Source organism: Piliocolobus tephrosceles, chromosome 3 (assembly GCF_002776525.5).
Source record: "Piliocolobus tephrosceles isolate RC106 chromosome 3, ASM277652v3, whole genome shotgun sequence".
Taxonomy (NCBI): domain Eukaryota; kingdom Metazoa; phylum Chordata; class Mammalia; order Primates; family Cercopithecidae; genus Piliocolobus; species Piliocolobus tephrosceles.
In genome coordinates this window covers 148,392,676-148,416,836 of record NC_045436.1, presented here as the reverse complement: position 1 = coordinate 148,416,836, position 24,161 = coordinate 148,392,676, and the positions used below count along the sequence as shown (strand labels likewise).

At 44.2% G+C, this 24,161-nt stretch overlaps 1 protein-coding gene across 7 annotated transcripts in view; it reads left to right on the top strand.

Moving 5' to 3' along the window:
* Nucleotides 1–5,047: 5,047 nt before the first annotated feature.
* TBC1D1 (TBC1 domain family member 1) overlaps nt 5,048–24,161 on the top strand; it is a 242,938-nt gene continuing 223,824 nt past the window's right edge. For 6 of the 7 annotated variants that reach the window (XM_023224635.3, XM_023224636.3, XM_023224634.3 and 3 more), the window contains exons 1-2: nt 5,171–5,309; nt 16,844–17,353. In XM_023224635.3, coding sequence (XP_023080403.1) covers nt 16,937–17,353 — 417 coding nt within the window. In that variant the 5' untranslated portion in view covers nt 5,171–5,309; nt 16,844–16,936. Of the gene's footprint in view, nt 5,310–16,843; nt 17,354–24,161 lie in introns of all 7 variants that reach the window. The other variant, XM_023224637.1, reaches the window with a different exon arrangement.

Here is a 24,161-nt window from a genome sequence, read left to right as displayed (position 1 = left end):
TTTCCTATAGTTAATTAAGATATTTGGGAACTGGGCGCAGTGGTTCTCTTCTGTAATCCCAGCGCTTTGGGAGACCAATGTGGGTGGATTGCTTGAGTTTAGGAGTTTGAGACCAGTCTAGGCAACACGGCGAAATCCCATCTCTACAAAACATTTAAAAATTAGCTGAGTGTGGTGGTGTGCGCCTGTAGTCCCAGCTACTCAGAACACTGAGGCAGGGGATAGCTTGAGCCCAAGAGGTTGAGGCTGCAGTGAGGCATGAAGACACCACTGCACTCCAGCCTGGGCAACATAGCCAGACCCTGTCTCAGAAAACAAAACCGAAGGAAGGAAGGAATGAAGGAAGGGAGGGAGGGAGGGAGGGAAAGAGAGAGGGAGAGAGAAAAGAAGAAAAGGAAAAGAAAAGAAAAGAAAAAAATGGAAAAGAAAAGAAAGGAAAGGAAAAGAAAAGAAAACAAGATATTTGGGCATAACTTAACAGGCTCTATGTTATTATCATTATTATTTAGAGACAGTTTCTCACTCCTACACCCAGATTGGAGTGCAGTGGTGTCATCACAACTTGCTGCAGCTTTGACCTCTGGGGCTCAAACCATCCTCCCACCTCAGCCTCCTGGGTAGCTTGGACTACAGGTGTGCACCACCACGCCCAGCTAAATTTCTTTCTTTTTTTTTTTTTTTTTGTATTTTTTTGTAGAGGTTTTGTGGTGTTGCGTAGGCTCATCTCCAACTCCTGGGCTCAAGTGATCAGCCCACCTCAACCTCCGAGAGTGCTGGGACTATAGGATGAGCCACCACCCCAGCCTTCACATATTCTTTCGATCTGTTATGCCTTGGATTGGCAGGGTTGGCAAATTACCTGGCATTGGTGCTTCAATGCTGCCTCCTCCCATGCTTGAGGCAGGTGCTGCTTCTCAATCTTGCACTGTTTCCCGCTGAGCATGGACTTGCCTTACAAGCCTTGTCCACTCAGGGCTCCAGAAAGTCACTATCAATCAATGGGAACAAGCGTACCCAGTGAACCACCTTACTGTCCTAGGGTTCTAGCCAGTATGGTCTTATTTTTTGCCTTTATTGATGCCATTTTTCGGAAATGGACCCAGTAGTTAAGAACTCTTAACCTTATTATGCATATTTTGAAATTAAGTAAAAATATATAATAGCAATAATTAGTTTGGATTCCTAACTAATATGAACATTTAAATACCTAACTGACAGATTTAACAATGAATAATTTTGTTAAAGGTCTTTTTTCTACATCAACCGAAGATTTTAATTCTAGATGTACACATGGTTCCCTTAACTCTTTAAAAGTAAAGTGGCCTCTGTTTTCTTTCAGCCTCGGAGCTTCTCATGTGATTAAATAGCATCGATGGTTCACAATTTGCTAGAGCTCTGCAGCCATCTTAAAGCTGATATTAATGTTCCTGGCTTTGGGCAATGAATAATTAATTATGCCGCAAATAGCTAAATTAGGAAAGAGTCTATGGGAGAAGCTCTAAAAGAATGATCCATGGCAGGATTTTGGGAAGAGCTGGAGGTGCAGAAGTTGTTCAGACAGGAAAAGTGCAGCAACCATGACTGTCGGTGCCTTTGCATCAGGGTTTTCACTCGCTGAGCCAATGGGTCCGTAGCAGATGTCAGCTAAATGCCCCTGGTGGTGAAGAGCTCCACATTCCTTGTGCCCCTGGGTCATACTCCGTCAGGAGAATCAGAAGTTGAAGCAGAATCATAGGAGCATTTGGCCCCATTCTCTACTTAATTTTGTTATCGGTGACTTAAAGAGGGACCAACAGAACACTTTCCTGGGCCTTGAGGGAGCTCTCTGTTGCCACCACCAAGGCCCCATTGGCCCACGCTTCTGCCGCAGTGTGTACCAGCTCTCCTGGGAGTCACATGGCCACATATCAAGGGGAAGGAGCTACTTCCCTCCTAGAGCAATGGCACCTGCAGGTAAGAGCTGAGTGGTGAGCTCTAACCTCTGCACTCCGCACTGGGCCAATATGGATCTCCCCGCTCCACATTTGACAGTCTTCATCCTGCCATACCAGGTATCACCATCTGCTTCAAAGTCCCCTTTACTATTTTTTCTACAACTACTAGAAAACCTAAGGCCAAAGAGGTCGATAGTAAGCTGTCCCCCAATTTCTAAGATAATGCTGTATAGCTTTAAAAAAGTTCCACAATCCTTATTGCATACTATAGAGGGAGTTCTGCGTCCCGGAAGTTGAAAGTATGGTAAAATCCCTCCTAATCATTCTTAGGGTGCTAGCTGTCCCGGGAGCTGGAAAGGTGATGCAGAAATTGCTGCTTCTTACAAGGCCATGACCTCTCCCTAACCCAGGTGAGGGTCAAGGCAAATGGTCATTTGCCACTAAGTTATAAACCTCTGAGCTGGAACTTGCTGGATGTCAATGCTTTGAGAGATATGAGGCCTGAGCCTTCATCTGGGTCCCACCCATTCACTTCCTACATCTGTATTCTGGTTAGGCACTCCGCCTGGCTGCCTGCTTGTACTTAAGCCCTCCTGTACTCTGGGACTAGGGGTACGGGTGAAGAGAGGGTAGAAGAGGTGAGTGAGTGAGGGAAAGAAAAGGTAGTGGAGTAGCAGGATGGGAGGGGGCTCTGGCCAGGATGTTCTGTAAGCAGAGCCCAGCAAATTATCTCTGTTCCCCTTGGCCTGACCCCTTTTCCCAGGAGCAGGACCTGGCAAGCAGGGTTGTTAGGTAACAGTTTCAACCATCCTCTGGTGGGTTACATACAAAAAGCAGTTCAGAGTGCCAATGAAATGAATGATAGTGTACTTTTCTCGCCATCCTAGCACTCTGGAGGTAAATGTGTGCAGCAGTTAACTGCAGACAAGGAGAGAGAATTGTACAACACAGTTGAAGGTAAAAACATGAAACAATTGGGGTATGATCCAAGAGATAACAATACGGTTTAACTGGTTTACCTGGTCTTGTAACCTAAAGAATAATTTCTATAACCCAGTTAACATTCTACTCATTATAGTATTTATGACTGTATATTTCTTAAAAAAGAATTGAGGCTATACACACAAATAACTATTCAGTGACAAAGAATGAGCTGAGGGCTACACAGTGGCCAGAGAGCAAGTATATTATAAAAGGCTTCGGATCTTGGAGATTCCAGCACCCACTAACCCTGTAGGCACTAACCTCTTATTTTTCTCCTTAGTCAAATGGATTTAACAATCTTTGCCCTGCAGTTTTTGAGCAAATTAGCAACAATATATAAGGGCAGTATCTGGCACAATACCCCAAATCGACTAACACCTCCATAAATAATAGCTACCACTATTGTGAGAGTTTTAAGTCAAGCTGTGAATAAAACTCTTGTGTCCACTTAAATATACCTGCCCTGGATGTAAGCATCCAGAGAAATCAGGGAATGCGGTAAGACAGCCCTAATCTGAAAGCCTACAAGAGCCTCAGTGGGCTTCAAGGAACACACTGTTCTTGGTAGGATAAGGAACCTTAGCCCTCTATTTGCCTCCTGGGCCATAGTAATATTGATAATAGCTGCTGCCTTTAGTTGAGGATCATGTACGTCTCTGTCACTGCACTGGCCACTTTACTTACACTTTCCTGCTTTGTCCTCACAAAAATCTTGTAAGGTGTGTATTGGTCCCATTTAGCAGGTAAGAGAAGGAAGACCAGAGGTCCAGCACCTTGCCTAAACCACACCTGCTGGGATTTAGACTCAAGTCCAACCACAAAGCTCAAACTCTCAGCCACGTCCCTAAAGTTCACCTCCAGCTACATTAAGTAAAAAAATCCAGAAAGATGCCACCTGGGTGTCTGGAACTGCCTCCTCTGAGCACCCGGCTTTCCCCTCCCTGCGGACTCTTCTCTAGAGAGGATGTGATGCTTCTTACTTTTCTCAGATCCCTCTCCCCACCCTGCGAGTGACGTTGCGCCTATGTGCCTGGTGGGATAGGGATCTGGGAGCTTTGCCTGTTTCTTGCACACTGCCATCCCCTAGTCCTAGGCAGCAAGCTCTGTCCCCCTTTTCACATCTCCGCGTCTTTCCTTGCACTCTACAACACCCCTGGGAACGTCCCCAAACCTGATCGGGGCATGTACACTGGGGTGTGCGTGTGTTCCTGCGCGTGTGCCGGGCGCGCGGGGCAGGAAAAAGCGCCTAATCCAGGCTCTGCGTCACTCCCGCAATTGGTTAGAAATGGAGTTTCCTGGTGTTTTAATCTCGGGAGGGCACTTCGCCTTCGCTGTTTCCCAGAGTCCCTGATCCTGCCTTGCATGCCTGCGCCCCATAGGACATCCGTACCTCAATTCATCCCCTGCCATCATCCAAGGAAGGGGTGAGGGGTAAGGCGGGGGAGAACCAGGTGGCTTGGTCGTCCCCCGGCCTCCGCCTCCCATGTTGTGTGCAGTTTCCACCACGTCCGTTTCGGAGGGAGAAGGGGAGGGTGCAGATGAAGCGAGGCTCCTTCAGGAGCGCGGAGAGCGGGCAGGCAGTGCCACCTGCTGAGAGCCACTCAGGCCGAGCGAGCGGCGGGCAGTGCCACCTGCTATAAATAGGCCGCCAAGGACAGGGTGTGCGACTGCACATCCCGCCACGAGGGCCTGTATCACGCGCGGGGCCCCGCGCCCCCGTCTCCCCAGGGAAACGCTGTGCCCAGATCCTGCGCAGGGGCCTGGATGGGGCGGCGGCCCAAGTACCTCCCCCCATTTCCCCTACAGACACTGGCTGAGGATGGCCCGCGGGCTTGGGGGCGGGGGGTGGCAAAGAGGGGAGGGAGGCCGCGGCGGACCCGCAGTGCAGCAGCTGTTGCTCGCGTGTGACTCGCCCGTCCGGGCCGTGCTGCCCGGGCACAGTCACACGGCGCAGTGGGGAGGAGGAGGACACCGAGTCCCCCTCGCAGCTCCCCGGGGACCGAGTAGGGACATCCCGGCTCCTGTCCGCTCCTCGCCTCCCGCGCGCTCGCCCAGGCTGGGAGGAGGAAACGAGAGCCGCGCGCAGACACCTCCTCCTCCTCTTCCTCCTCCTCCTCCTCCTCCTCCTCCTCTTCGGCTGCTGCTCCTGGTGCCGCCACAGTCCGCCGGTGCCTGTTGCTGCCGCCGCCGCGGGACCCGCTGTGTCCTCAGCCGGGTGGAGAAGAGACGGGCGCAGAGCCGAGGGGAGCCCCCTCCCCGGCCCCCAGCGGCGGGAAGAGCGCAGCCAGCCCGGCACGATGGACGCCCGGCCCGCCCAGGCCGTCGCCAGGATGCCCCCAAGCACCTGCGCGTCCCGGCCTGGCCCCGGGCTCTGATCGCGGCGCGGCACAGGTAAGCGCCTTCCGGGGCTTCGACCTGGCCATCCCGCTGGCTTCTCTTGGGGCATCGCGGCCGCCCCCGCCCCCAGCACTCCCCTGCCCCGCCTGGCCGCGGAGGGAAAGGCATCTGGCAGCCCACGGACGCTCCTGCTGGCCTCGCCAGCGGGGTGTCTCGGGGGAGGAAGTTCATTGCCATTTCGTTGCCCCCCATACCGCCCCCCCGCCCTTGGGCGAAAGCGAAACCTTGATGTTGCTAGCGACCCGAGAGCTCCGCCGGCTTCTCCCCCTACCCCCACCCGCTCACTGGTCCGCGCATCTCTCCCCCCCCCCCTCCCGCCAAATATCTCGAGGGCTAGCGTGTTTGCAAGGCGACCACATTGCGAAGAGTGTGGTCAGAATGACCCCAAGCCACCCTTTAAAAGTTCAGGGTACTTTGCATTTGTAACTTTGGCAGCTCCACCAGCGCGCGCAACATTTCTTTCTATGGGCACATCCTGTACCAGTCATTTTGAAACCCTTCTTAATTGTTTCTATCCGCTTCCTGACGGCTCTGTGATTATGAGACCCCCTCAAACTTCACCAGGCATTAGGTTTTGTTTTTGTTTTTATTTCAAAGAGGTATCATTTTGTTTGAAATCCACCTAGATGTGACTTTTCCTGTTTTGATTTTACTTAACATAGCTTATTCTCTAGAAGTTGCTTTAAAACTAAATTGAAAGTGATGGTTGTTCCTTCCACCAAACAGTTTAATTTTCAGGGTGCCCCATATTAATGGATATGTTTTCACTTCATAGATTTCTCATTGTTTCCTTTATGATGGGATGATTTCATTTATTAATAAAACCAGACTTTGAAAGAGCATTTAAAAATGATCTGGTTTAAATAGGTCACACCCGAGAAACTCAGCTATCTGTACAAGTTCAAACTTCTCAACTTTTTGCACTGGACCTAAGCTGAATGCAGAGGCCCTGGTCCAAAACCCTTGGTTAGGAGGGCAGAAATTTCTTCCCTAGATGTGAACTGGGATTGGTAGGAGTTGGAGAATGGCCACCTCTGGTTTCTGTTGTGTTTTGGAAGTCAGCTGTATGTGGGAGGGGTTGTGGTGGAAGAAAGAAAGGAGAGCTGCTCTCAGAGGCTGAGGATCCACCTTGCAGAACGACTTTTTATATTTCTGACTCTTCGTGTTCTGTCACTCCTGTGGGTTAGGAATACCTGAACAGGTGAGTTCGGCACCTTTTTCTAGAGTTGAGATGGCTTCTCTTGGTCGGGAAAGAAATGTGCGTCATCATCAACTTCCTGGGAGCTGTCTTAAGGAATAAGGACATGGTATGAAAGAGTTTGCCTAGTAAAGGTTTAACTGCTTTTGTAAACAGGTGTTTTACAACGATTTGAAATTGGATGCTATCATAGTCTCATAGTCTGCCTGTTTCCTGTTACTTTTTTCTGGCATGTTATAGAAAAATAAGACCCCCACAAGTACTTTCTCTCCAGATTTATCTATAAGTAACCATTGACATAACATGCACTACTGAATAGTAGCCACAGCTGTGAGTTAAAAGGTGTCATATAAAATGTTTAGGCTAGGAGCAGTGTCTTACACCTGTAATCCCCACACTTTGGGAGGCTGAGGCAGGAGGATCGTTTGAGCCCATGAGTTCAAGAAAGATATTGAGACCCCATCTCTACAAAATTTTTTTAAATGAGCTAGGGGTTGTGGCACCCAACCGTAGACCCAGCTACTTGGGAGGCTAAGCCAGGAGGATCACGTGAGCCCAGGAGTTCAAGGCTGTAGTGAGCTATGACTGTGCCACCTCAATGGAGCCTGGGTGACAAAGTGAGATCCCATCTCTTAAAAAAGAAGAGTTTAGGGGATAGAAGAGTTTAGGGGATGTTTTCTGAAGTGAACACAAGTAGAGTATTCTAACAGTATTGAGTGCAAGGAGACATGGAAGGGACTAAGTGGTTCAAAGCAGGAAATAAAATCATCAGGTGATAATTAAAATCATTTCTTTCATGTGGATTTGTCCAGTCATTTACAAACCAGGAGAATAGGAAAAAAAATCACTGGTGTAGTTATAAATTATTACATTATGTTTTCAAAGGAAAATGTTGCAAACGAGTCTCTTTGTCATAGTCTATTGTTATCCACCCCACTAAGAGTGCTGGGACTTCCCCTTTTCACCATGACAGCATTTCTGGTTGGGTGGCAGTCACGCAGTGTTGACCTGGTGTCCCATAAGGCATAGTTTGTCAAAACACTAGTGGGTATTAGGAGGAAACGTGCAACTCTGAAGCAATAGAGCTTGCCCCTTCTTCCTCATTATCCAGCTGGTAATAATCCCTGTCCTTCACTTCCCTAGAAGGCAGCTCTGACAAGGAAGGCTGCAATCACAATGAGATGTACCCCTGGGCAGAGCCAGATGTGGGTGGGTGGCTCCTTTGTGGTCCAGATCTTCTAGGATCTTCTAGGATGTACCACGGGCAAGCAGTGTGGAGCCTGAACCAAGCAGCATGGCTGTTACCTCTTCTGTGTTCACAGCAGCATCTTCAGTTGTCTTGGTGCCTGGAGTAGGCACCACAGCTGCCTGCTTTGTTGGCCACCAGCTTTCTGGCAGAGTAGGTGGTAGGGAGGAGAGCAAGGGGCTCAAGAGGATTGTGTCTTTCAGCATGCTTTTAATTTGATCTGACAGAATGGCAGCTCCCGGAAGCCCTTCCTACTCTCTTCACAGCATTTCTCTGTAGGTCCCCAGTTTTCACTCTTTTCAGATGCCCAGAGAACTGAAAATGTATCACAGCCCATTTGGGGATTTCCTGTGTATGTGTGAGTGCCTCAGGATCATTTGTTTTGCCCATTTCTGGTCTACCGTGCTGCCCTTCTCAAGTTTAATGACCACGTTAGTTTCAATATTTTATATATTTCTCAGCAGGTTTCATCTCCTGGTCATTAAACTTAAGAAGTAAAATCTGCTCATTAAAATGACTGAGTCCATGGCCAGGCATGGTGGCTCATGCGTATAATCCCAGCACTTTGGGGGTCCAAGGCAGGTGGATCACTTGATTTCAGGAGTTTGAGACCAGCCTGGCCAACATGGCAAAACTATCTTTACAAAAATATAGGTATACAAAAACTAGCCTGGCATAGTGGCATGTGCCTGTAGTCCCAGCTATTTGGGAGGCTGAAGCAGGAGAATCGCTTGAAGCCGGGAGGCGGAGGTTGCTGTGAAACATGATCGTGCCATTGAGTCCATTCAGCTGCAGAGTAGTGTTGGGGTTTGTATCCCTGTAGTGATGACAAAGGATTTAGGTTTTCAGTTAGAACCATTACTTTACAATTTCCTTCACTGACTTTTCTTTCTTTCCAACCCCATATTCCAATAAAAAAGATCTTTAAACCAGATTCTTCACGAAAGACATGAAGGTTTTCATCTTCAAGATTTTTGACTTTTTTTTTTTTTTTTTTTTGAAATGGAGTCTTGCTCTGTTGCTCAGGCTGGAGTGTAGTGGCACGATCTCGGCTCACTGCAAGCTTCGCCTCCCAGATTGAAGTGATTCTCTCCCTCAGCCTTCTGAGTAGCTGGGACTACAGGCGGGCTCTACCATAGCCGGTTAATTTTTATATTTTTAGTAGAGGCAGGGTTTCACCATCTTGGCCAGGCTGGTCTTGAACTCCCGACCTCGTGATCCACCGCCTTGGCCTCCCAAAGTGCTGGGATTACAGATGTAAGCCACGGCACCCAGCAGGTTTTTGACATTTCTAAGTCTAAAATTCCATTTGATGAGGTCTTAGATGCAGGGGCAATGTGTCCCTTTTCAGATTTCAGATGTTTAGAAAAATATTTGTCATATTTGGGCCAACTGAAAAACTCTTGATATGTGGGTTTCTATGAAACTGTGCAGAATGTAGGAAATACATTTTAGCACCAACAAAGAGGCATTTAATTTTGAGTGTGCCTGTCTCCTTTGAGATGAGCAACAGCTATTTTTCTCTTAAAAAGACAATGCATTTATTTAACAGCACATTTTATATAATCAGCAAATCTAAACTTCTGAATTAGGTAAGCCCTATGGGTTCGTTGTCAGAATTAGTGAATTTATATAAGCAAAGTGCTTAGAAAGCAGTGCCTGGTACACAGTGAGCACTCAATATTATTTATTGCTATTATTATGTTTGTTTATTTTATACCTTTAGAGTATAATTTTGATGTTAGGTTTGGATTGCTGAGGCCAAGCAAAATTTAGATAGAACAACCTGGCTAATCCACTAGAAAGATATTTGAGGGTTATTCCCATCTAAAGATCTATGGGATCTTTGGATATCATCTATGGGAAACAACAGAAGTATGTGGATAAGACAGATATGGATTCAAATCCCACCTTCACAATTTATTAGTGAGGGAACCCTTTGGTAAAATGAGGATGACAAAACCTACTTCTCAGCGTTGTGAACATAAAGAAGATCATGAATGTAAAATGTCCATGAAGTGGTAGGTGGTCAGATATTACTCTAGCAAAGAGGTTAAGAGCAAGCAAACTCTGGAGCCAAAGGGCCTGGGTTCAAATCCCAACTCTGCCACTTCTTATAGTATGGTCTTGGGCAGGTGACCTCACTTCTCTGTGCCACTATTCAATGATAATATTCCTTATTGTCCAACGTTTTGTAAGTTAAATCAGTTAATAAACACACGATGATAATGTGCTGATAACTATTCTTTTTACTTTTAGCTGAATAACTTAAAGGAACCCTGCAGGTGGGAGGGTTATACATTATCTCTGAGGGCTAGCTAGCACCCTCCCCCATTTCCCACCCTTTTTCCTGTGCAATGAAGAGAATATAAGAAGTGACAGTGCCATTCTAAAGGACTAGCCTCGAGTTGGCTCTAATTTATATGACTCGTGCCTGTAATCCCAGCACTTTGGGAGGCCGAGGCTGGCAGATCACTTGATGTCAGGAGTTGGAGACCAGCCTGGCCAACATGACGAGACCCCTCTACAAAAAATACAAAAATTAGCTGGGCGTGATAGCGCACACCTGTAATCCCAGCTACTAGGGAGGCTGAGGCAGGAGAATTGTTTGAACCCCGGGGGGACGGAGGATGCAGTGAGCTGAGATCATGCCACTGCACTACAGCCGGGGTGACAAAGTGAGATTCTGTCTCAAACCATAACAATAATTTACATGAGAAAGAAGTCATTCAAAAGCATCATTACTTTACAGGTCAAATTAGAAAGACACACCCCAGTACTAAAGCATTCTTGATGATGAAGACATTTAGAACCACCGGTTTCAGGAGCTCCATGCAATGGTGAAACAGCCTCTGCTCCAAGGGTTGTTGCTCCCTGTGGGATTCCTGGGTGAGGAACACGCTGCTCCCATTGGGGTGGAATCCTGTGGAGGAAGTGGATGAAGAGTGTAGCCAAGCCAGTGAGCCTACTGCATGGGATTCGAGTACTTCAGGTTGCAGTATAATTCTGTTCAGGTGCCTGCCCACGCCATCTGGCATAAAGAACAGAGAAATTAAACCATTGATTCACAGAGCAATGTGAGTAGCCGCCTGGGGACTTTCTGTCCATTCTGGTGTCCCCAATAGCTAATCAATATTGGCCGGTTCCTAATCTGGCCTAGAGCTAGAGGCCACTAACACCCCTCCATTCATTCTTTCTTCTCTCCCTCCCCGCTGCTGCCAGCATTCTGAGAAGGTGAGGGCTGAAACTGCAGAGGCTGTTGTATTATTAGTTACTGGAAAGTCCCCATCCTGCTCTCTGTGGTTTGCTGTGAAGGATTGGGGGTGGGGTAGGAAGAAAGGGGGTTCCCAATAAGCAGCTTACTAATACCTACCCTTGCTTCTCTCACTTCCTGATCAATAATTCCCATCCTTTCTTCATGTACCTCCCCCACATTTTTGTTCTTGAAGGGAAGATGGGAGCAGCTTTCTATCCCCACACAATGTTGGGGACATTTGGTATTGTACATTATGAAGATAAGATTTGCCAGATTTGAGAGATGGAAGAAAACTTGGGGATGATCTTGTTCCGTTCTCTTATAAGAATAAACAAGATTTGGAGAAGCTGAGTAATTTGCTTTTTCAACTTTACACTTGAAAGTGTTTCCATGAGGAAGTTGGGGTTCTCTGCAGCACTTGGATGGGAGTCAGGGACTTGGATTGTCCCCATTCTGTCACTAAATTTGGACAAGCCACTTAACTTTTCCAGAATCCAGTTGCCTCATTTCAAATATTAGGGAAATTTCTAAATGGCTTAAAAAGGACCTTGTTAACTTTAAAATTTTATGATTCTAAGTGTATGCTGCCAGAGGTATGTAGCATAGCAGGACACATTAACAAGATTATTGAAACTGTTCTAATAAAGGACATCTTTGTGTCTTGGGTAGCTACTATGTTTAAAGACATGCTAGGTAGGAGTTGTGCAGAATACAAAGGTTCTCTGTAGAGGGATAGGGCATGTATATAGACAACTCTACTAACAAGAACATCACTAGAAGCTCATTGGAATCACAGTATTTCTTGCTGAGGGTGTGAAACATAAGAGTTCTCCTTGGAATAGGAGGTTCTATTTGGGGCTTAAAGAATGGTCAAAGGTTGAGTGCAAATAATGTGGATTGAGATGGCTTTAAAAAATAATCGAATGGTTTGTTAGTATTTAACTGGTGCAGAAGTAATTACAGTTTTTGCCATTCCTTTTAATGGCAAAAATTGCAGTTACTTTTGCACCAAATCCCTAATATTATTTACATAGTTTATCTCTGTTATGGAACTTTTTATTGACAAGTAATGTAGAAACTCACCGGATCTAAGTTACCCTGAATCTTATATTAGCAGAATCTGAATTGTTTATAAATAATTATGGCTATGTTGGAGGTAGAACCTACTATTTGATAGTTTATGAACAGTGCTAAGGTCTAATCTACTTTTCACAGAGAAGCTAAGAACATGCTACAGCTGGTTGAAAAGCAAAAACTTTAGGCATTCAAATAGTTTCGTCAGTGAAATGGCAGGACTCATTTGATGACTGATTATTATCAACTGATTTAAGTGACTGAGGTTTTTTTGTACTGTGTACATCTATACTCTAAGAAGGAAATTGGGCCGGGCGCGGTGGCTCAAGCCTGTAATCCCAGCACTTTGGGAGGCCGAGACGGGCGGATCACAAGGTCAGGAGATCAAGACCATCCTGGCTAACATGGTGAAACCCCGTCTCTACTAAAAAATACAAAAAAAAAAAAAAAAAACTAGCCGGGAGAGGTCGCGGGAGCCTGTAGTCCCAGCTACTCAGGAAGCTGAGGCAGGAGAATGGCGTGAACCCAGGAGGCGGAGCTTGCAGTGAGCCAGGATCCGGCCACTACACTCCAGCCTGGGCGACAGAGTGAGACTCCGTCTCAAAAAAGAAAAAAAAAAAAAAAGAAAGAAGGAAATTGAATGTAATTCTGCTATGCTTGTTGCCACTATATTAATAACTGCTTCATCTAAAATAATTGATAGAGCTCAGATTTATCCTTTGTAATAATTCTAGTGCTTCTTTAAACATGTTTTGGGATTAGCAGCTGTCAACAGTTAGAACATGAAACAGATTCTGTTACAGGAGTAGAAGCTGATCCAGACATTTAATGTCTTTTTCACCTGTAAGTGAGAGAGAGAATAAAGAGAAAGAGAGATCATTATTTTTGGGATTATATGAACTTCAAGTCCGTTTTCATTATTAGGAGAAGCTGTGCTTTAAAGTATAGTCAGGGACTTTAATTTCATGAAATGCCTGAGCTGTAAATAAAGTATTGCTTTATTTTTTATTTCTCGAACATTTGAAAAGAAAATTAGCTATGAATTATGTTCAAATTATATTAAAAAATTTGCTCTTAGCATTGTGCATATATATTATACAGAAAAACATAGAGTAAAAAGAATAGACTTCAGTTCCAGTTCAGAAAAGGTTTAAAATTTGAATACTGATTTTGGAAACTCCAAACCTTAAGAGTTCAAGAAGCTTATGGTCTTCTTGAGGGACACCTATTCAAACTCTCGAATATGGTGATTGGATAGAAAGTTCAGAAAAGCCTGCTGATGCATGCCCTAAAACACCTTGGAGAAAAGAGGTGGTAGTTGCTTGAAGTAGGACTTAAGTACCAGTTGGAAATAGAAGACAAGGATGGGGACTGTTGGTAGATGACTCTCCATGGGTCCTTCCTGTTTCTACCATATCTTGTGAGCAGAGCATTGAGTGCCTGTGTTCCAAACTACCTTTTCCATCGTTTCTACAGCAAACAGTCATGGAAGATAGAAATAGAATCTTCTCTGGAGCAAAGGTCAGACATGCTTGCTTCCTGTACTTCCCACTGTAAAATATTCCGGGTCCCTAAACTCAGCTTCCTTTCCTGTAACCCACCATGATACAGATGTCCCCTGACCTCTGGGAATTGGGTGTCAGGGAACCAACACAAATGCTGATGGTCTGGCTACTGTGACTGCTCTGAGTAATAAATTGTCCTTCGTCTCCAACCCATGTTTTCTACCAGCAGGCTCATGTTTTCTACCAGCAGGCTAACTTGTGGCAGGCTAACATGTTAGTTTGCAAGTAAGGTAAAATCTCAGACCCTCTGCAGTTTGTGGCAGGGATTACATTCTGAGCAGAGAGGAACAGTATGCTCCATGGCTCAGAGACATGAGAAATCACATTTTATATGGGGAACCATAACTAGTTCTCTATCTTCAGAGCCAAAAGGTGCACCAAGGAGGTCATTTTAGGGGAGAATATAAAGTTGGAGATATAGACAGAGCCAGATTCCCGAGAATTGTATGCGGGGAGTTATTAGAGAATTTTTAGCAGTGACATGATAAATCTTGTGTTGATTAAGTTACTCCAGGAAATATGTGATGGGTGGATTGAAGGATGGGGCACCTTTTCTCTAGGAGAAAAACGAAAGAGTGGATGGTGGAGTCAGAGGTAGCAATAGGATGAAGAAGGAATCTGAATGACCCCTTGGCCGTTTAGTGAATAGTGATGCTATTCACCTAGATACAGCGTATAGGAGGGAAAAAAATTCTGGGAAGGAGGGAGATGAGACTGATTTAGCTTTAAAAATAACTAAATTGACACCTAGGAGCCTATAGGCTATCCAGATAGAAATATTTAATGGCCTGTATGCATCTGGAACTCAGGGAGGAGGCTTCTGTGGGGGCAGAACATCTGGGCACCATTAGGGTGTATGTGGTAGATGCATTCTTGTGCAGCAGTCAAGGGGATGGGCTTTAGAGTCAAGTGCAAATTGCCCCCCATCCTCTGTGATAAGTGACTCAAGCTTTCCAGGCTTCAGTTTCCTAGTTCATAATAGTGGGCTCTAGTGGATAAGGCTGTTACGAAGGTTAAAGGAGACAACATACGCAAGGTGTGTGGTAGAAGTCACACGCTGATCAGCAGCAGCAGAATGATCAGAATGTGGTGCTTGACACCAAAAGATTAGGTGAGATTGTCCAAAACAGCAGATAGAATGAGGGGAGAGGATGAAGTCAAACATAGGAAGAAAAAAAGCCTTTGAAGTATGTGAAAAGAAACAACCAGAAAGGTAAGATGAGAACCAGAAAAGTTTCAAGAAGGAAGGTGTGGCCAAGATTGAGAAATTCATCAACGTGAACGGCAGTCAGGGACTACATAGCCCCCTTTAAATTTTACAACTTTGGGGACCTGGGCAACCTTAACAGAATTTCAGTGGATCCCTACTGCAAACCAGGCCTTACAAACCAGGAATGGATGGTCAATAGGAAGTGGAGACAGTAAGTGTAGACCTTACCTTGGAGGGAAGGAAGAGAAAGAGCCATGGCCAAGGGAAGTTTGAAATCAAAAGAAATATCTTTTTTTTTTTTTTTTTTTTATTGGAGAGACCTCAGTTATTCTTTTAAAATACTTATTGAATCCCTTCTTTGAGTCAGGCACTATGGCAGACACAAGGGAGATAGCAGTGAATCAGACAGATGCAGTGCCTGCCTTCGTGGAGTGTCACCTTAGCATTTGTCCGTATGCTAGGGGAGTGAGGCAGGTGCAGGGGAAGGGAGTGGATACAGGAGAGACTAAAGATCCAGGGAGCAAGTGAGTAAAGAATAGGGCTTGAGATCCCACAGACAACTCAGCTTTGAACAAAAGGGTTTTGTCATCCAATGGGACAAGAAGGCGTTGGGATACATCAAACGTGGTTGTTGAAAACAGAGAAGGGCTGGGCACTGTGGCTCATGCCTATAATCCCAGCACTTCGGGAGGCCAAGGTGGGCGGATCACTTGAGGCCAGGAGTTCGAGACCAGCCTGGCCAACATGGTGAAACCCTGTCTCTACTAAAAATACAAAAATTAACCAGGTATGGTGGTGCATGCCTGTAATCCCAGCTATTTGGGAGGCTGAGACAGGAGAATTGCTTGAACCCAGGAGGTGGAGGTTGCAGTGAGCCATGATCGTGCCACTGCACTCCAGCCTGGGCAATAGAGTGAGACCCTGTCTCAAAAAAAAGAAAGAAAGAAAGAACACAGAGAAATGTAGTTGAGGGAGTTTGGGTTTGGGTTTGGTAGAAGCACTTTTTTTTTTTTTTTTTTTTTTTAAGAGAGTCTCACTCTGTTACCCAAGCTGGAGTGCAGTGGAACAATCTCGGCTTGCTGCAGCCTCTGCCTCCCAGGTTCAAACAATTCTCATGCCTCAGCCTCCTGAGTAGCTAGGATTACAGGCACCTACCACCACACCAGGCTAATGTTTGTATTTTTTGTAGAGATGGGATTTCACCATGTTGGCCAGGCTGGTCTCAAACTCCTGACCTCAGGTGATCCACCTATCTTGGCCTCCCAGAGTGCTAGGATTACAGGTGTGAGCCACTGCACCTGGCCTAACATTGATATCTGTTGATGAGAAGAAGCCAGGTGTTGGGGTGATAGCTTATAGCACATGAATTGAATAAAACAATCTTTAAGACGATGTTTGCAACATAATAGGCAGTGAATACATGTTAATGGAAGGTGAATTTGTGATTCAGAACCTCTAGACTACCTGGCTGAGTCTTTTAAAATGTAAGTAATATCGTAAGTGATATTACTTGTCCCAGATCAGTTGTTTAAAACTGATCTGGTTCAGTACGCTATGGTGATGATAGCATCTTTTTCTTCCCATAAGAGTTATTTCTTGGGGAAGTCACTTATACTGAATTTGACTATCTTTTAAAAATTTATTGAAATATATGTTAAATAATACAATGAGGTTTAATGCTCTCAGAGTAGCACTGTGTCATCTTCTATCATGAGGGCCTTTGTTGGCTTTAGGAGGCTTATGTTTCATAATAGTTTCCCAGTGGACTCTTTGTTACTTGTAATGAGTGTGACAGTTATGCCGTGACCAGGTTTTATATGGAATACAATTTTGAGAAAGCTCTTTCTAGGCAGAGGAGCTTATTTGAACCTCTTATTACATTTGGGTTTCAGGCTTTTGAGTTCTGAAATAATAGCCCTTTGAAGGTAGCTATTGCTATGACTTCATTAAATTCTAATGCCTCTGGTTTCCTCCCCCAGGTTTCTGCATATGAAGTGTGTAAAATAGATTGCTTGATCTAAAACAGAAAAACAGTGGTAACTGTTTTGCTGAGTTCCCAGACCCTTCCCAAGATGGAACCAATAACATTCACGGCAAGGAAACATCCGCTTCCTAACGAGGTCTCGGTGGACTTTGGCCTGCAGCTGGTGGGCTCCCTGCCTGTGCATTCCCTGACCACCATGCCCATGCTGCCCTGGGTTGTGGCCGAGGTGCGAAGACTCAGCAGGCAGTCCTCCAGAAAGGAACCTGTAACCAAGCAAGTCCGACTTTGCGTTTCTCCCTCTGGACTGAGATGTGAACCTGAGCCAGGGAGAAGTCAACAGTGGGATCCCCTGATCTGTTCCAGCATCTTTGAGTGCAAGCCTCAGCATGTTCACAAACTGATTCACAACAGTCATGACCCAAGTTACTTTGCTTGTCTGATTAAGGAAGACGCCGTCCATCGGCAGAGTATCTGCCATGTGTTCAAAGCCGACGATCAAACAAAAGTAAGTGAGATGGAGATCCAGAAGACTAAGGTGTGGCTGGCTGGTTTTTAATTGTATGGGGGTCAGGAAATTTATTGTAAGTATGCTGAAATGAATAAGGAATTAGTGCTGCAGTTATAAATGGATTACTTAGCTGAATTTTTTGTTTATGGTGCTAGTTTATAGTTTTGAAGCACGTTTGAAAACAGATATGAGAAATTGTCAGTTTTTGAGTTCAAAAATTCAAGAGAAATCATTCTAAAACTACTAAGTAAGAGCAGAAGTGTTAAGATGTACATTATTCCAGACAAATGTTCTAAAACCGTGCTTCTCAAACTGAAATGTGCTCGTGAGTCACCTGGGGATCTTGTTAAAATGTGAATCTTGATTCAGTGGGTCTGGGTAGACCCCAAGACTGCATCTGTAACAAGCTGCCAAGAGGTGCTCATGCTGCCTTTTGCAGGTTGCACTTTGAGTGGTAAAGTTCTAAATCTCCACATTTGCAATCCTATTACGAAAAATATAGTTATTTGCCGGGGGCAATGGCTCACACCTGTAATCCCAGTACTTTGGGAGGCCAAGGTGGGCGGATCACAAGGTCAGGTGATCGAGACCATTCTGGCTAACACAGTGAAACCCCGTCTCTACTGAAAATACAAAAACTTAGCCGGGAGTGGTGGCGGGCACCTGTAGTCCCAGCTACTCGGGAGGCTGAGGCAGGAGAATGGTGTGAACCTGGGAGGTGGAGCTTGCAGTGAGCCGAGATCGCTGACCCTGCACTCCAGTCTGGGCGACAGAGCGAGATGCTGTCTAAAAAAAAAAAGGAAAGAAAAATACAGTTATTCGTAAACTGTGTAAAAATGCTACTGGCCAGTTTCCCAAGGCATAATGTTCACTTAGGCAAAGGTCATTGATAAGAACGGTGGATATGTATCTAAGTTCTGATGCTATTAGGGGTTCTTTGTGTTTTTCTCTTTCGCAAACCTCAGGTCAAATCTGATTAGCTTGTTATTAGCCCATGATGTGGTTGAAAAAAATATGAGACATGGTAAAAGCTCTGCCCTTTTCTTGTTCATTTGTGCTTGCTTTGTTATTAGCATTCGTTGTAGTTCTGTGCAGGACTCATTTGAAGATGCTTGTCCATTTTATGAGATAAAGTTGAGATAAAGTTGAAAATACAATGCAAATAGCCACTTTCTCAGTTGAGCTCAGGGCTCCACGGCTAACCCCATGGACTGTGGAGTCTCACCGTTGTTTTGGGTGCCAAGCAAGGCAAGTCACATACGACTCAAACTTTCTGCCACATGTACAGGGTGAAGATGCAAGTGTCAATTCACATGTCAACTGTCAGTGAAGCCTTGAAAGGTTCTCATATTTTCAAGTTTAAAATCTGAATAGAAATGCTGAAGTTTTCTCTCTGCACTCCATTACGTTACTTTATATACTCTCTAGGGTGTAAGAAACTTATTTAGAAATTAATGTTCTTGGTACCAAGTAGATGCCCTTTTGCTTGTTCATTTGTTGGTTCTTCTAGTCATTCAGAATTGCTGTTGCAGGTGCTGTTGGAGATGATATTAGCAGAGGCTTGTAGGAAGGCAGGAGCATTAGTGGGGAATAGGGCCATGTGATCCATGTATAGAACATAACAGAAGGACTGAGAAGAGAGCCTAACACACACCCAAAGTGTAGAGAAGGCTTTGTGAAATAAAGGCTAGGCCGGGCGCGGTGGCTCAAGCCTGTAATCCCAGCACTTTGGGAGGCCGAGACGGGCGGTCACGAGGTCAGGAGATCGAGACCATCCTGGCTAACACGGTGAAACCCCGTCTCTACTAGAATACAAAAAACTAGCCGGGCGAGGTAGTGGGCGCCTGTAGTCCCAGCTACTCAGGAGGCTGAGGCAGGAGAATGGCGTGAACCTGGGAGGTGGAGCTTGCAGTGAGCTGAGATCCGGCCACTGCACTCCAGCCTGGGCGACAGAGCAAGACTCCGTCTCAAAAAATAAAAAATAAATAAATAAATAAAGGCTAATATGGAGCTCAAAGCCAGCATTTCACTCGCAGAATCAAACTCTCATACTATAAATCATTTCATGTTGTTGTCCATGTATCCATCTCAAGTGGGCGTGACAGCATTAGGCTTGGTGATTCAGAGGGGCTGACTTCCTATATTCTAATCCTACTTCTGCACCCATAAACTGGGTGGCCTCAGGCAATTGAGTCTGTTTTCTTTTCTGTTAAATGGGAATAATTACAGTATTTATCCAATAGAGTTGCTGGAAAGACTAAATGAGGTAGCACTGGACCTGAAACTTAGTAAGCATTTATAGCCATAAAAACATTATCATTCAAGAAAATTTTACTAGAGGCAGATTATATGCTAATTTCATTTCACGTCTTAGGTAAAAAGAAACAGGATACCTAGATGAGTATCTTCAGCTTTCAAAGATGAGATTCTGGTCATCTTTGAGGAACATTTTAAAAACGACATGTATAAGTTAATGGCTCCTATTATTTGGACAAATTCCAGAATGAAAATGAGAAGACTGAACAGCCTGTACCATAGTCCAGCTCTATATAGTATTTGGGCTGAGTTTCCTTGGGGAGTTTTTGCATGGAATCATTGTTCAGCACTTTACACATCTGACTCTTTCCCAAAATCTTTTATAGCCATCTGAGAACAGGCTTCTGGCCAGTCATTCGGATGCCTGACAAGAGAAAGAGATTTATAACCAAATTCTGTAATTGGGACTTCCAGTCTTTCCCCAAGGAGAGAATTGGACTTACTCTATATTCTAAAAAGCCATGGTTGAAATACAAATTAGTTCCTAAGTTATTTTTGGCTTGCATACCATTTTTGCAATGTTCATTTTATAAAAGAATAATTTGTAGCATAGGTATATACCTCAATCAGTGATTTTGTTGTTGGAAACAGAACAGTAAATCACACTGGCCATGATGCTAACAGCATGATAGATTTTCTGTTCTTGGAACACCACTGTCACTGTATCTCATAGCAAAGGATTATCTGCTGTAGGAGCATTCTCTTGACTACTTATAACATTTGCTAGGTGAAATAATTCTCCAGGTTAAGGCCTTTTCTAAAGAGATGAGGTCAGCACCAACTGCATTTGCCAGAGAAGACATATGCATTTACTGCCAGCGTCATAAACACAAAACTACAGTCTGCGAGGAAACCCTTTGATCAGCATCTAATTAATTCACTGGTAATGTCTCGGGAGAAGAGGCATGTGAAGGAATAATTGTATAAGCATGCCATGAGATTGTGTTTTCTATTGTATGTTCCATAGAATATGAGGAAACTTCAAAACATGTTGTGGAAAAATGGAATTAAAAAGTAAAAAACATATATACACATGAGCTTTATTTCTCAATATGCACTTTATCAAGTTCAAGACACTTTTGTAAGCAATGTTAACAGCCATTGAGTCCATCTCCAAAGAACTGAGGGTCCTGGGAATTTAACCATGCTTATGCAGTCTTTTTTACATTATTAGCTGAAGAAAAAATGGTGCTCTTTAAAGATGTTTTAAAATTGAGAATCAAAAAGAAGTCAGGAGTCAAATTAGGCCTGTAAGGTGGATGCCTCATGATTTCCCATGGAAATTCTTGCAGAATTGCTCCTGTTTGATGAGAGGAATGAGCAGGAACATTGTCATGGTGGAGAAGGATTCTGGTGAAGCTTTCCCAGGCCTTTTTCTGCTAAAGCTTTGGCTAACTTTCTCAAAACATTCTCTTGATAAACAGATGTTATCATTCTTTGGCCCTCCAGAAAGTCAACAAACAAAATGTCTATTTTGTTTGCTACCATTTGCCCTTGACCAGTCCACTTTTGCTTTGACTGGACAACTTCTGCCCTTGGTAGCCATTGCTTGAATTTGGCTTGATCTTTAGGATTGTGCTAGTAAAACCATGTTTCATCACCTGTTACTGTTCTTTGAGGAAATGCTTCAGGATCTTGATCCCACCAGTTAAAAATTTCCCTTGAAAGCTCTGCTCTCACTGGCAGCTGATCTGGGAGCAATGGTTTTGGCACCATCTAGTAAAAAGTTTGCTCAGTGTTAATTTTTCAGCCAGGATTGTGTAAGCTGAACCAGCAGAGATGTCTGTGATATTGGCTATTGGTTTGTTTTATTAATTGTTGGTCTTATTCAGTGAGGGCATGAACAAGAGGAATATTTTCCTCAAAAAATTATCTGGATAGTCTGCTACTGTAGGCTGCCTCTTCAATGTTGTCTCATCCCTTCTTCTTCTTTTTTTTTCTTTTCTTTTTTCTTGAGACTCAGTGTTGTTCTGTTGCCCGGGCTGGAGTGCAGTGGTGCGATCTCAGCTCACCGCAACCTCTGCCTCCTGGACTCAAGCGATTCTCTTGCCTCAGCCTCCCAAGTAGCTGGGATTACAGGTACACACTATCATGCCCAGCTAATTTTTATACTTTTAGTAGAGATGGAGTTTCACCATGTTGGCCAGGCTGGTGTCAAACTCCTAACCTCAAGTAATCTACCTGCCTTGACCTCCCAAAGTGCTGGGATTATAGGCATGAACCACTGCGCCTGGCCTCGTCCTTTCTTAAAATGAGTTATCCTTTTGTAAACTGCTGATTTCTTTGGGCATTGTGCCTATAAACTTTTTGTAAAACATCAGTGATTTCGCCATTCTTCCACCCAAACTTCACCATAAGTTTGATGTTTCTTCTTGCTTCAATTTTAACAGGATTCATGTTTCTCTGATAGGGGGTCTTTTCAAACTGATGTCTTCTCCTTCTTAGAGCCTCAACCTAGATCCTGTTCAGACATGCTACAACAAGTTAGTACAAGTTTATTTGTTGCAAAAAAAAAAAAAAAAAAAAGGAAATCCATGCAGGGTTTTTAAATAATATGCATTTTTCATGAACTTTTTGAAGACGCCTTGTATACTTAAGCTGTTTCACATGGAAAAGCTTCCATGATCAAATGCAATAAGGCAGCATCTCAAACATTTTGTTCTAAGGATTTCGTTTCACTCTTCAAAGTTGTTAAGGATCCGAAAGACCATCAGTTTATTTGGGTTATATCTACTAATACGTACTCTGTTAGAAATTAAAACTCAGATATTGTAAAGATAATAATTTGTTAAAAAAGAAAGTAATAAACATCTACATGTTAACATAGATATTTTGTGAATAACTATGTCTTCCAAAAAATGTTTAGTAATAAGAGTTTTACATTTTTTTCCCCATCTCCTTAATGTCTGTATTCATAGAAGATAACTGGATTCTCATAGCTGATTCTCTATTCATTCTGTTGTGATGGATCATTTTAATTGAGCATATGAAGAAAATTTGGCCTCACACTGCTACATAGTAGGAAAATGGAGAACTATATCCACAGCCTTTTTAGAAAATTGTGGCTCTTTTTCTTTAATGCAACAACTCGACAAGTGGTCGTTTTTTAAAGGTTAGCTGTAATTGAAATCTGAAACCATATCAAAGTATTTTTTGCACTTTGTTGTATTAAAATCCATTGATCTGTCGAGCTTTTTTTTTTTTTTTTTTAGACGGAGTTTTCTTTGTTGCCCAGGCTGGAGTGCAATGGCAAAATCTTGGCTCACGGTAACCTCCGCCTCCCCGGTTCAAGTGATTCTCCTGCCTCAGCCTCTCAAGTAGCTGGGATTACAGGCATGCACCACATACCTGGCTGTTTTATATTTTTAGTAGAGACGGGGTTTCACCATGTTGGCCAGATTGGTCTCAAACTCCTGACCTCAGTTAATCCACCCGCCTCAGCCTCCCAAAGTGCTGGGATTATAGGCATGAGCCACTGCGCCTGGCTTGTCTAGCACTTTAATAAATATTTTCAGCAGCTATGATTCTGTACCATCATGCATCGACAATTTGGAAAATATTGGTTCACTGAGTTATGTATACTGCACTCGGAGAACTGCTCTCCTAGGGAAACACTGTATTTTCTATTTTCCTCTTGAGTTGTACGTTAGTGCATTAAAATCTCTGAATATTCCTATACCAAGATAGGCTGTTTAACCTTGTTTACACTGACTTTCCCCAAACATATGACACCATAGGTTATACTTTCTCCTAACACCCATGAGCATCCCTCAGAATGTGTGAACACAGTGGCATAAGGTCCTGGGTTAAAATGTAGTGTGGCCTTTGAGTCCATAGTAAGTAAACGAATGTATCCAGTCTGGAAACTGATGGTTGCATGAGTGACCCTGACTAGATCTTTACCTCATCACATCCCAAAGAAATCAGGAGTCTGCCCAGATTCAGACCTAGCAACATCCTCAAGTCTAAGAAAATCATCTCGGGATTCTTCTTCTCTCCGGTTCTTCAGCCTTGCCTCTTCTAAAAAAGCTCTACTCAGAAGAAAACCTGATCTGCCCCTCATACTGATTGTCACTTTAGATCATTCATAAGAGTAATTGCATTTTCATCCTTTTCTTTATCCATGGAGGAAAAAGCTCTGCTTCCTTTAGAGGGACTTTCCAGCACTGAGGAGCAGGTAGCAGAAGTGTTGGGCTGGGGCTTCTGACAGTAAATGGTGCTGTTTTACATCAGTCAAAGGAAAGAGGGGATTTTGAGTGGGAAATGGCGGGGGTTTTTGAGATGGTAATAGGTGGAGAAATGCAGGCTGGTGTGTAGTGGAGGGCCAAGGGCAGTGGGCAGAGTGTGTGCGGGACCCAGGTCAAGTCAGAGACAGTGTACATGGAAGTATTTTTGGTGTAAATGCCTTTTTTTTTTTTTTTTTTTTTTTAGAGTCTCTCTCTGTCGCCCAGGCTGGAGTGCAGTGGTGCGATCTCAGCTCACTGCAACC